This window comes from Dermacentor silvarum, chromosome 10 (genome assembly GCF_013339745.2).
Source record: "Dermacentor silvarum isolate Dsil-2018 chromosome 10, BIME_Dsil_1.4, whole genome shotgun sequence".
NCBI classification, from domain to species: domain Eukaryota; kingdom Metazoa; phylum Arthropoda; class Arachnida; order Ixodida; family Ixodidae; genus Dermacentor; species Dermacentor silvarum.
In genome coordinates this window covers 76514380-76527992 of record NC_051163.1, presented here as the reverse complement: position 1 = coordinate 76527992, position 13613 = coordinate 76514380, and the positions used below count along the sequence as shown (strand labels likewise).

Below are 13613 nucleotides of genomic sequence, written 5' to 3'. Positions count from 1 at the left end.
TAACTCCCTCGGGCGTTGTGTTGCCCGCATGCAAGTGGATTTATGGCGGTAGCAGCGGACGCTCCGAGCTGAATATATCCAATGTCCACCTTGTTATGAAGAATTTAATATACATCAGTATTGGGGTAGTAAGTTTAGCGCGTCAAATTTGGAGGATATTTCGCTTTATCCCGGTTCTTTACATTCGGTCATACCTGCCTTGGCGCCCTAGGAAAGAAACCCGTTGCCGCTGGCAGCCGCTGGCGGCCCATGCCCGTAACAAATAAATGGTGCGGATAGGAGTGCATGAATACATTGTAAACGTTGACTGAAAAGTTAGGAACTATGCAGCGTATAGATAAAAGAAGGCCTGGAGTTGCTTTTATGTTTGTACATTTTCAGTGCACAAATGCAACGTGCACGACACCCATGGTTATCAACATTTAGGCCACATGATAGTCCTTATGCGTAGTGAAAAAGTACCCCGGCCACCACCTACCCCTCAAAACGCAGAAGACCACATGCTTGCTCGGCTATTGTGCCAACCATCTCTGAACACCACATAGAATGACATGATAAGTATACCCGCAAAGAAAGAGCGTGCTAAATTATTTAGGCCTAGGCTACAGACTTGTAAAGAAGCAAAGCTGCAGCATAGGCATTAAACTCAATGCAGCATAGAATCGGCATATGCCATAATTGGACTAAGCTCTAAGGAGGGCAACCAATAGATAGCGTTTCTGCATCAAGCTTGGTCATCCCCAAAGCTTCTAAAAAGAAATTCCAGTGAAAGGACATTAAGCATATTACCAAATTAGCATAGCTAACAATCATTTTCAATAAATAGAGCAGTTCAGCGCCTCTTCAAGAAGCTTTTCCTAACTTGGCTCTATCGTCAGCAGCACCACACAATTTTGCAATGCCACAAGTTAGTGGTGTGCAAACACTTCACAGGTTGCAAGGAATAAAATCCAGGTTTCAGAGGGCCGAGGCTTCACCTAGAGTGGCGTTCTAGGAATCCCGGGGAGGTGCACGCCTCCGGCACCCGTGCGCTTGAGGAAGGCGGCCTCCGAAGCGGAGCCAAATACACCGCCTACCAGATGCCGTGTTGGATAAGAATGTGGCACATGCTGCTGTTTGTTGTTGTTGCCTGAAGGAGCACAGCCGCGTGGTAGAGAAGCAATAATGGTGGCTGGGAATAATTCTGGGCTTGCGGTGGCGCGTGCTGCTGCCAGCAGGTCTTGTAGGAAACCTCTATGTACTGGCATAGGAGCTAGCGCGGCACGGGAAAGCTGGGTGAGTGGTGCGTACTGCTGCGAGCTGGCAAACGTTTGCACGTTGAGGAGCCTTGTACCCGTAGTACATCCTAGAGAGGGGCAATTTAGCAACAAAAGAGAAACAGAATCCCTCTATTTCAGCAGCCCTATTTAAGAAAATACCGCCGGTTTGGGAAATACTCTTTCGAAAGCCTCACCAATCTCAAGACAGGCATATATGACGAAGAATGCATATTAGGTTTACGCTTAAAACTGACTGTAATGAACTTCTATGTAATTATTGATGTAACGAATCTTTTTACTTTTAATAAGTCCACGCCCATCGAATGCCATCTATTTTACACTCAGTATATTCAAGCGTGTTCCAACCTGACATGAATTTAAACAAATTTTACCACTGCCCAAAAGGAACATTGAGACATTCTACAGAAACTATTATAAGCTCCAATGGTGGTGTCTGGAAACAGCACACATGGCACCTTGACCAAATGAACTTGGTTAGGGTGCCTAACCTAATCAATGGAATCACCAACATACCTAAATGTTCTTAATGCAACCACATCCAAAAGAGAATGAAGCCCACGGTCTACATTACTGAAAAATATTCCACTAAGCACAGGTGCAACTTTCGACCTGATACACACTCCTGAATTTTCTTTGTAAACCCCATCTCTCCAGCACTCGAAGATAAGTAAACAGCTCTACAAAGGCTCTTACAGAGACAGAACACTTTTCCAGGAACTTTTAATCGTTATCATTCTGTAAGCAGTTTCTCACGGATGCCAGTGATTACCATGTCAGCCAATCAGATTATGTATGACATGCATGTCAATGATTACTTTACTGCTAATGTTTCAAAAGTTCGGTTTCATTGTAGTGCTTGTCACAAGTAATTTTACGCTTATTTAGTCGTGTGTTTTCAATAAATTTATGTGTTGATACTACGGCCCTTTCTCAGTCTTTTCCTTTATTCGTCCAGGGCAGTTTCCACCCAATAGTTTCGAGTAAGTGCAAAACATGCACACCAGATGGCAGCACGTACGACTTAACATCACCTGCAAAATTGAGGGTGCTGCAAAAAATCACAGAAATTACTCGGTACAACGCTGGAATGCCAAGATATTCACTCAACGAGACCCGTATGGAGTGTCCACCTGCCAAAAGCGTTAGGATTAAAAAAAAGTTAACTAGTCAGCAGCCGAGAAAAGTAAGAGACGATCAGAGTATTGGTGGAAAAAAAGCATGGAAGGCATTGATAGAACTGGAGTCATAGCAAGCGTAGGTAATTGTACAATATAGTGACAGAAACTTAAATATTAAAGTTAAGAACGATATCAGGTACGCAAGAGGCTATATATAGCGATAACTATAGTAATGGTTGCATAAATCAAGCAGAAAAGGCGACTATTTGTCCGCGCCCCAAAAGCGATGCCAACAAACATCATTGCCTCTTCCTTGTGAGAAAGGCGATTTGATATTTAAAGAAGTTTGGTGCAGGCTTACGCAGATCTGATGTTACAAAACCTTAGCTATTTCATATTTTCCACTATACATTTCTATGCAGTAGAGCACTTAACAAAATATGTGACTTACGCCTATGCAACTTAAATATATGTGGCAGTGGCATACACAATATATGTGTGCTAAAAACTTCCATGTAACAATTTCATTCAATTACTATACAAGAGCTCAAACGCAATACAGGGTGCAGAAAATGCATGTAACATGCCATATCACAGGATATTTGTACTCGGAAGTAAATCGCTCTCGGAGATGTTGATTATTACACGATTAAGCACAAATATACACTCACTGCAGACTTCTGAATCAACTGCTAGACGAAGTAGAATTCCTGAAAAATTCAGAGCCCTTCCCCTGTAGAGAAAATGGGGTTAAGCCAATCTTGGTGGCTACACGACACTGACACAGGCGTTCCCAATATTTCTCAAACTGTGGGACAAAATACATGGGCGTTCCAGTTACTTTTGTGCTTCAATGTATATATAAAATAGCATTTTCGTAAAAAAGTGCACTTTTACGGCGAGTTTGATGGCGCATGTCTCCAAACTGGTGTCATTCTGGAAATTCATTCCTGACAAGCTCACCGGCTACAATTCGTAAATTGCAGTATATGTCGTAAATTAATTATCTAAGAACTTAATTAGTGAATTTTTGTTAATTGGTTGAATATGCGTTTCGATTTCTCGTGCTACTAATGTCCGCCTCATCGAATAACCTAGCTCAATGATACGAATTATGCTACCTGCCATAGGCGATTTCTAAAAAGTCCGTAAAACTTAAAAATGATCACCCTGCATATTGCATAAGAATGCACTTTGGATAGGGTGAAAGTGATCGCAACTGTACGGCGTCGCCGTTAGTCGTATAGGATTTCATTTCCCGCATACTAAGGCTTCGGTTCACATGTAATCCTAAATGGTCGATGGACCTATATTTCTTTTTCTTTCATTGATGTTACTTCAACATAAAACATTCAGCCATTAGCGTTGTGTCCTGCGTCCCTCCTTTCCTATTCCGGTGGTATTTATTGCATGATTGAGTATGAAGCGACTCCTGACTTTAACGAGAAACATCGTAGCCAAGTCGTAGGCGTTTTGATTTAATTATGAGCGTTCAGATGAATGATGTCTTTCTCGAAGTTCTTCTTCCATGTCGAAGGATGGAAAGTGTTAAGAGTGGGGGCCCTTAAAATTGGATTCATAGTTGGAGGGCGCAGTTATTCTTCCCACAAATTTCGCACTCTTCCAACGACGAGCACATTATCGTATTGCTGTTATCTGTTTCTTTCCGTATCAAAATGCGCGAAGACAATATTATGCGCATCTGTCATGGTAAAGCCTTCCAGTTCGTCATGTTGCCCTTTAAGATCAGTGGCGAAGCACAGAACCATTTCGTGGCTCTGTAATGAGAGAGTACTCGGTAACCTGAGTAGTGCAGAATGAAATATGTGTAAAAGCGTAGGCATATCGAATACAATAGTCTATTGCTTTTTCGCCATGAAAGGTGAGTTCGCAGTCATATCACGCATGTTTAGACCACAAATAACTACACCAGGACATATGTGAAACCTATGAACGGCTACGTCCAGAAGTTTTGCGGAATGGGTCGGGAAGCGTACGGGCTCGCCTAAGCTGCCACAGCACGGTTCACATTGACGGGTTCGGGCCATGTGAAGTTCGTCACCAGTCGATGAAGCTGTTCGCACTTGAACGCTCGTCTGAAGGTTGCTACGGAGGGCAAGGCCAAGTTACAGATGGCTGTCTGAAGAGGGAGCGAATAAAAACTTCTAGGGGTGTGTGAATAGTGATTTTTGAGACCGAATCGAATTTTCAGAAACGAATCGAATCAAATATCGAATTCTTTTCAAATAGTTTGCGAATAACGAGTAGCTGTTATCACAATTAACATAACACAATCTTCACATTCCAATATTCTTAAATTAAGCAAATTTCTGTCACTACATAGTACGCTATGAAGCATTGCTTATTAAAAACACAAATGGGGCATTAGGAGCAAACAAGTAGTTCCTTCACATGCACAATGTTCTTCAGAGAGTGCGAATTATCGCTGTACAGCCTGTAAAGTCTGGCTAGCTAAGTGATGCAGCCTGCTCCCCTACCCGTGTTCTCATGTTCCATGTCTGTATATACCCACCGAGGGGGGGGGGGGGGGGGTCGAGAAGTTACCATACTATTGCTCCAATTTTACGTTGATTTGGGCGCAGCTGACGTTTAGAAATATGCGAAAGGTGTTGGGAAAATATTCGATTTACGAATACTGTATTCGATTCGAACACCGAATCGAATGGGACACTATTCGATTCTTTATTCGAAAATTTCGAATATTCGCATCCAAAGAAAGCATTTGAAAGATTTAGCTTTACATTTAGTGTGCTTCCCGCTCAGACTAGTGTATTCATCACGGTGTGGTAGGCACACAGATGATCAGCATGAACGCCAATATGCGAGCGCGCAGTGCTGATATGCCAGCTCCCTCAGGGGTTGCAGACTCAAGCTTCATATCTTTCTTTAGATGACCATGAAGTCAGAACGATGCCCCGGTTCCTACAGAGCCGATTTCGCGGAGCGCGACGGTGCCTCCACTTACCTTCGTATGTTTGCAGCCAAACAATATTCTAGGCCAAACTATATAGCCAAGCGCACTGCACGTGTCTGGAGACCGTGTAACCTTTGCATGCGAGGGCCGCAAGGAAGGTTAGTTGCCACTACTCGACGAATTAAATGGTGTAGTGTTGTGGCAAACACACCTGAAAGCTTCAGTTGCAGCTGAGTTTGGTAGCCTCGTTGCATGGCGGCTGAAATATGCCGCGACTCAGGCTGAAACATTCCGCAACTTGGGGTTCAGAAACACAGGCAACGCACAAAGCACACTAATATAAACAGATACATATCAAATTTTCACTCAACGAGAACGAAAAGATGCATAGAAAGGCAGGGAGGTTAACCAGAGGTAGTTCCGGTTGGCTACCCTGCACGGGGGAAAGGAGTCGGAGAATAAAAAGAGAGCGTGGAAGGGGAGAGGAAGGTAGACAAGCACAAACAATCCGCGTGCGCTATAAGGCGGTAGGGGGCGGCGTTCTTAGAGTCTATCGTGAAGGCCCGTACACCGCAGGAACCTTAGTAAGGCGAGTAAGGCCTTCAACGCGGATGTTCTTTCGGAGCACTAACCTAAAGCATTTACTTCTGATAGTGGACGGTTGTCCAATTGGTCCAGCACTCTGCACAGCACTTGTCTCTCGGCCTCAGAGATGTCGTGAATGCACACAGACATAAGGCAGTTTACAGCTTCTCATTTCAGTTTTTTTATTAACGAGCGTAACTTAAGTAAAATCCCGCCAATTTACGGATATTAATAGTTTAACAGCCGCAACATACAGTAAAACATACGCAACATGTAAAAAAAATATTTGAAAGCAACAGTGACCACAAATAGATTCGCAGGGCATCGTGCAAGTGCTACACTCTTCCAAAAATCTATACAACCGGGTTAGGGTTTGCCTTACCGACAGTTACAATCATCGCCAATCCTTTGTGCGCTTCCTTTATTCAACACACCACACCGCGGCTACTTTCCTGTCAATAACGCTTGAGTACGCTGACAGGCTCGTGGCGTTCCTGACAGCAAAGTACCAGACGCGCAGCCTTAAAGGAAGTACGCGCAAAATTGATGACAATTACCGTTTTTGGGCAACGTAAGCCTCGAAGGGTGTAAAAAAATGGTGTAAAGCAGAACGAGCATCACTGAAACTGCACTGCCACCACCAAGCAGTCGTCGCGAACGAGCTTCTTTTTGTTCACTTGCTTCCAGCCGATCCTCTCGGAGAGTATTCCCTTCTGCGGCGCATGCGCGCGAGGCCTTTTGAAGCAATCGGCGTCCTGTTCCGGACGTACCTTGACAGGCACACTGACATCTTTGCCCGTGTTCTCGATGTCGACGATTCTAAGCGACACCTGCTTGGCAAACGGCCACGGCACAAGATCGTCTTCGTTTCCGGCGCACAGGGTGAAAAGCAAGCAGACGCTAGAAATTTTGCCCCGTTTCGTCTCGAACTTGCAGGCCAGATTGAACGCGTAGCCGCCCAGCGTACCAGGTTGCGTGAACGGTTTCACCAGCACGACATCTGTGCCATCGTACTTGCAAGTAACCGCAGAGCCTGCGTGAGCGAAGGGCGTGAGATACATATAAGCTTACCGCTTGAGACACATGACAAGTAACGTTTTTACACCATAGAGCATAAGTTTTCCAAGATTGCGTTGATGTGCCGACATGTATTCCCCGAGTTTTAGAAACTACTACAGGCACCTCGAATGTAAAATGATGCCACTTGGTATGAAGCTCAGGAAACGTTCATAAGATATTTTTAATTTGATAGTAAGTCGAGCATCAAGGGTGCATTTCTACATTGTCGTGAAGTCGTGAAAAGAGCAAAATTTGCTGACGTCGTGGAGCGATAAAGCTAGGTGCGATGGCGTTGCTCATAAAAATGCAAACAAGATAGGCACACAAGATAGGGTGTGCTGCGCGCATTTCTATTGGCTGCGCCCCCGTGTGGCATACCGCAGCAATTGCAGGAACGCAACAATATCAGCGTGTCATGGCGTCACGTTCTGAAACCGAAACTATAGTTCCCAGAAATAAGTATTACAGTAAATTAATTGCAGTGCCTTGACGCTTGCCACTGTGTTTTCAAAGGTTCAGACGGTTTGGACCTTTATTTACCACAACTATAGAAATGACTTCACGCTAGCCTTTCTTTAACGTTCTAACACAATGCCACATAATCATTGTGTTTAGTGCGTAGCTTCAGCAACGGCGCAGTACGAATGAGAACATATATACTCGCCTAGTCCCAAATAGCAGCACGTTGCACGTGGCAAACTCTCAATTGAATCCGGCTGTCGCCTTGTCACGTCGAAGCTGCTCACCGAGTCGGTTTCTTGTTGGAGTACGGAAGCCTCGGCGTTTGTTCTGGAGGGTTCAGACGACGGCTTACTCGATCCCTCTTGCATATCTCCCGATGCTGTGGCAAAGACGCGTGTTGCTTGATCCGCGTAGAATTTCAAACTGCAGCTGCTCCTATAGCACAGATAGAGCAAGCGCAAAAACACGTTACAACGCTGGTAACAAAATAACGACGTTAATGGACTGGGCCACTAAAAAGCCACAATAGTACGTCGATTAAGAATGAAAATGTATTTAGCAGCGCGTTATGCACGTTTAGTAGCGCGTTAATGTCCTACACTCACCACGACTGCGCAAGCGCGAAGTTCAATGGACTTTTGATATTTGCAAGTTTCCGTGATTTCGTAACATGGTTTCGATCCTAATTGTTCCGCGCCATTTCATCACCGTCGTGAGCAAGAAATAAAGGGTAAAATCAGCATTCGCTTACTCTTATCTGCGGACAAAGTATCACCAATGTTTTGTCGTTATAAAGCGTAGCGGTTTGTCTTGACGCTGTCACGACTGAAAATGGCTTCGCCAAGCTGCAAAAGTGTTTTGAATTTCTACTCGTATTTACCACCTAGCGCTATAGTATTTGTTAGTGTTGATTTGTCACTGATTTGTTTCGTCTCGTCTTGGCTTCGTGTTGCGCAAATATGACAGCCCAGTTTCGAACGCTCCCAACGTTGGAACGCACCGCATACGGGTAAACCTGTCGGATCGTAGCGGCTAAAACTATAGCCCGGTAAACCGCGCGCATGCGTATAATTGTGGCACCCGATATCGCTAGGCCAGTAACGCTATTCTAATTCATCAAAAACGCATTTCCTTCATTTAGAGAGAGGAAGGCTATTACATAAATAAAGCGAAGGAATTTTGCGCCGGTACGTTATTGTGACGCCACGCATTTCCACGTGCTTTCACGTGTATCGGATACTCTGGCGCCAGAAATAGTTCGCAAAATTTCTTAAACTTATATTGCGCTTCGTACGCAGCAGGCGACGATGTAATTCGATTAGACATTAACTCTCATACGCTTATGCCGCAAAATATAATGTCATCAATGGATGGCGCCGCAGATGCCAACCCGTTTACCACCTAAAAGAGCGGAGTGACACGTTCCTGCGATCAGAGGTCACAGCGTATCATGCGAAAACATGGTACGCCGCATACCGGAAGCGCCAATGTGCACAAATAATGCGAAAATTTACGCAACCTTGGGGTCGACACGTTGTAGTTGTAATACAAATGAAGTAGTTCTTCCGCAGAAGCGCGTCACAAATCAGAAAGGACGGCACTACGAAGCGCGCGGAGTGAGACGTCCACGATCGCGCTACTTGCGTAGCGTCCGCAGCGTTTCCTGCTAAGTATGAAACGAAATTTAATTTTTGTTTCTCGTAGAATGCAGCCTTCCTTTGCAGATAACCGATGAGACCCTAAGCAGACGCTGTCAAGATCTAAGGCATCGCGTCGATCGGATTCGAGAGCGTAAGGACGGCGGGCCCACCCATATTTGTCTTTCGTCTTCGTCTTCTCTGGATTTATACCAGTGCTCCTGCTACACCAAGAGTGGAAGCGTTGCTATGTGAAAAGCGAAAATTGGGAATAAATTAATATTTAATACTAATGTTATTTGATAATATTATTATTTCATGAAGATTTAGCGACACACTGTGCGAAACGATGCGAATCTGGTGCTTTCAGCGAGGACACCATAAGTAGGAAAAAAGGTAGCTACGTGCGGCTTTACAAGCAATCATTGTCGACTTGGTCCGATCACCGATATATAAGGAAGTGCCCGACAACACGGCGTTTTTTTTTTTTATGTGTAACTTATTCACCAGACTTCGGGGCGACTTCCCAACTGCAGGTGCTCGGCCAGACATATGTCAGTTGTGAGAAAGTTGGTCACTGCAGATATGTGGTACCGGGTTCAAGGAACCTCTGATACCAACTTGCAGCACTGGCTATGTCCACTATAAGGTATGTACCACACTCTTCAGAGAATCTCTTTGAGGCCAAATTGGATAGCTGAGCATGTGCAACTGCGTATGCGGCGCATTTTAATGATCTCAGTTCTATCGTTTCACGCCAGCGCTTCTGTGCCGCTTTTCAACGAATTTCTTTGACGCAAACTGGAGCCACTGGGTATGAGAGAGCGGGTATGCTGCCGATCTTCAATGACAAAGAGAAAGTCATTTAAATATACCCCGTGTTGGGATGAGTCGAACCCGCGTCCTGTATGTTCAGACAGTCTAGCTTGTTTGTATATTCACACACTCTCCATGCGGGGTCTTCGCCCCATGCGGCGCAGCGTACGTGTCCGATGGGATGCACGAGAGATCGAGCAGCCCGGTTGCATACACGCCTCATGAATGACGCTTTCCGGCGGTTGCAATACGATGTGTCGATGCATTGCTTCAATTCTAATCGCACTGACCTCGACATTAATCGTGAGATAAGTTCTGTCGTATTTTTTTTATGCTAGACCAATATATGGAAGAGCAATGCATTTCCCGAAATAGTTCGAGCGCCTATTTCTCGAAACTCATTCGGATCAGAGAATTTCAGCTAGAGTTTTTTTTTTTTTTTTTTGTGTTCACATGTGCTGGCCGACTTCAATTTTGCGATTACAACATGCCCTGCCACTAATAAAGGATACATAAATAATGCTAAAATTTATATTTGAAATTATCGCGTACATTAAGACGTCCGCCGCAATTGTGAAGTTGGGTCAGTAACAAAAAAAAAAAAAGTCGCAGTTTCGCCCGAAAGGCGAAGCATCCGATTGCGATAGCAAATTAGCAGAGAGCCATACGCATTAAGCATAGTAGTTTTATCGACCGTATCAACTTGCAACCTTCGCTTGCTGACTAAATTACCAAGCATGGTGTCAGCGCGCACAGCAAACATGCACACTTCACACTCGATGACCGCGGACACTTGCTGTCAAAACGCTGACGTGAGGAAACGCGGCGGCAGCAGCGAGCGAAGTGACCTTCGTGTTGTCTATCGCTTCAACGCAAACTGAGCGTCGAGAACACAGCACGTACAAAGCTACGAACCGCCGACGCCCATAGACGCAGATCACTCTCAAGATACGGCCGCGTAACCGCGGCAGCCGCCACATACGCAGTTGCAGCCGTTGTAGAATGCCGCCCCCTCCCCTTCCCTCCCCTCGATCCCTCGCAACGTTGGGTGCCCCGCACGCAAGGGAAGACGATTCTTGCCCGCTTTCCTCCATTTCGCGCGGGGTAGATTGAGCCGCGATTGTCGGCTCCTCTCGCACCCTTTCACTTCACTCGCACATGCAGCGCAGGGCGCACGACGACGGTGTTATCGCCCTTAGACTTTCTACGGAACCTCACGGCGACGACGACGGCAAAGATGCGCCTGGAGTGTCTATATAATTGCTTTCGCAATAAAATCTGCAGATCCCACGCGCTGTGGGAATCTGTTTAGGCGAAGCTTTTCGGCGGTGTTTGTGAAGAATGCGGTTCCACATCGCTCAACATAAACATATTGTCACGGGACTATTCCTCAAGAGGAGCGTCGATGAAGAAGACGTTTTAGATCTAGCGCGCTCTCGCCCATATGGTTCAGCGCTTCATCGCCTTGTAAATATATTGTAAATACGTTTTACTGTTGTGTCTGCCTCCCCGTAACAATATTGCGCTCGGTCATGCAGATGCCATGCATGACGACATTGGAATGACGCCCCATGACGACCATGGGGCGTCATGGTCGTCAAAGGGTAAAACGGGACGTCACAGGGTAAAGACAACGGCCTGACGTCGAAATTCCTTTCAGTATATAATAACCCAGGCTTTCGGCAAGAGATATTCGGAAAAACAGCAACTATAGCAGTAGCAGCAGCCGGAAATTAGAAGAGCTACAGGTAAAGAAACCTTCGTTTGAAAATTTGTTTCTATCCAACATTTTAAGAAGGATCGTGATAAGTTTGCGCTTAACAAATGGGGACAAAGAAAGATACACAAGCGCGAGCGCTTTCTAGCAACTGCAGCATGGTTTTATTTTTTTCGGTAACATCAGACTTAAATACCACACGAAAAAAAAAAAAATAAAACATTGTTAGAAAGCACTCGTGCTTGTGTATCTTTCTTTGTCCCCGTTTGTTCAGCGCATAATTTCACGATGAATCGATTCCAACTAGGCCGGCTCGCAGTGATTTTAGGAAGGTCGTCGCAGAAGCGCAGTATATCTGCGTAGTATACTATAGTGCGAGCGGACTTACAAAACCACTGTTGACCGAGTATTCCTGCAGCGGGCGAAGAAACAATCGTGATCACTGCGAAAATCGATACTCACCTATAAGTGACCCGCTGCGAGTGACCCAAATAATGCGGATGATCCAAGTGTCACCACAAATACTTGGAATTCACGTTCAAAAAGCACGTTCAGCAGCAACCAGGAATGAAAGTGCGGTCAGCGTGGTAGCGATCGCGAGCTCCTCGTGGGAGTTTTCAATGCACGCACGGTTGGCACTACAAACGCTGACGCTTTGCACGGTACGACCCATGCGTTTGGCGGTTTATCTCGGGCAATCACCCCCGGGGTCACTATGGGAACAAGCAAGCATTGTCCCGCGTAGCCGAGATAACGTAAGACAGACAAGGATCGAGAGTGGAAGGAGCTGGAAGGTGTCTAAGGGGGAAGATAAGGCTTTGACAATGCGCGCTCTTCGGTAGACGCTGTTTAGAACATTAGAGCTAAACAAGGCAAATGCCTCGGGACAGCGCTAGCATTTTGTAACTAGCAGACCCGTCTGCATCAAGGCAACAATTAGCACTTATTCCTGGCAGACTGTGTTCCCCGGTCTCAAATGTGGGTTGACGTCATTTGATATCTACAGTCAATTCACGCCTCCCCCTCCTTCTCCTTTAGGTCTAAGCATGAGCTCGAAAAACGGTTCTGCTTGCAAATGAAGTAATATGACGCTCAGCACAATAATATGGCGCAATAAGTGAAATTCTGAAATGCTCGCAATTATAGTTGGGTTCGACGAAAAGTAGGAATTTGAAAAACAAATACTGATTATATATTTAAAAGGTAATTACGATTGTATATTTCAAGTGGTACAGAAAGAGAAGTGTGGATTATATAAATAAGTTCTGACGTTTTCTTCTTTGTGATGTGTATCCGCTGCAGTGGTTTAACGACTATGGTGTTGCGCTGCGATCAAGTCCCGGACGCGGCGGCCGCATTTCGATAGGGCAGAAATGCAAAACCGCCCGTGTCCCATGCTATGGGAGCACGTTAAAAATCTCCTGGTGGTCAAAATTAATCCGAAGTCCCCCATTATACGGTGTGCCCCATAATCAAAAATCGTGGATTTGACACGTAAAATTCCAGAATTCAATTGCATTCTTCGTAATGTGCCCATCATTTCTGTATGAGAAGAATGCACGTTGTCGAAATCGATAGGTACATGGGCAGACTTTAACGCTCTCAGAATCCTCGTGTCCAAGTAGGCTAAATTTATTTAGCTAAAATGCAGCTTTAGGAATCTTTTATTCGAAGCTGTTGAGCCATAGGCTTGTTCTAATCCTTTTCTTTTTATACTGTTCGGTAAAATGTGTTCCTGTTCGGCACGACGGCCACGTTGTCCGTCGTGCTTCGGCTCGTTTTACGACGGTAGTGGTTACGTTTAATATTTCACTAAAACCCTCGAGAGTGAATGGGACAAACGAGTCCCACTTTTTGAAAAAGCCGTAAACGTGTGAGTGGGACTATCCGTCCCACTTTTTAAAGCTAAGCGGCTTGTTGTATGGAAGTGATATTAGTTGTAAACTAGTTCCAATCATCTATTTTATTCATGCCAAACGAAAGCTTTCAAGAGATTTGTTTCAC

General features: G+C 45.1%; 1 protein-coding gene across 1 annotated transcript; it reads right to left on the bottom strand.

Annotated features, from left to right (window-relative positions):
- Positions 1-5864: 5864 nt before the first annotated feature.
- Positions 5865-12296, bottom strand: LOC119466124 (uncharacterized). Its single transcript, XM_049657855.1, has 3 exons — positions 12072-12296; positions 7642-7818; positions 5865-6951 (listed from the first exon to the last, which is right to left on the bottom strand). Exons 2-3 carry the CDS (start codon positions 7805-7807, stop codon positions 6536-6538), a joined length of 582 nt encoding a protein of 193 aa, XP_049513812.1. The 5' UTR covers positions 7808-7818; positions 12072-12296; the 3' UTR covers positions 5865-6535.
- Between the last annotated feature and the right edge of the window lie 1317 nt (positions 12297-13613).

Bases quoted from the DNA above. Each gene is read 5' to 3' on its own strand.
- LOC119466124 (XM_049657855.1), bottom strand. From the start codon at position 7,807: ATGCAAGAGGGATCGAGTAAGCCGTCGTCTGAACCCTCCAGAACAAAC. The intron at 6,952-7,641 runs GCGAGTATATAT...TCGCTCACGCAG, and splicing joins GTGCTGCTATTTGGGACTAG to GCTCTGCGGTTACTTGCAAG.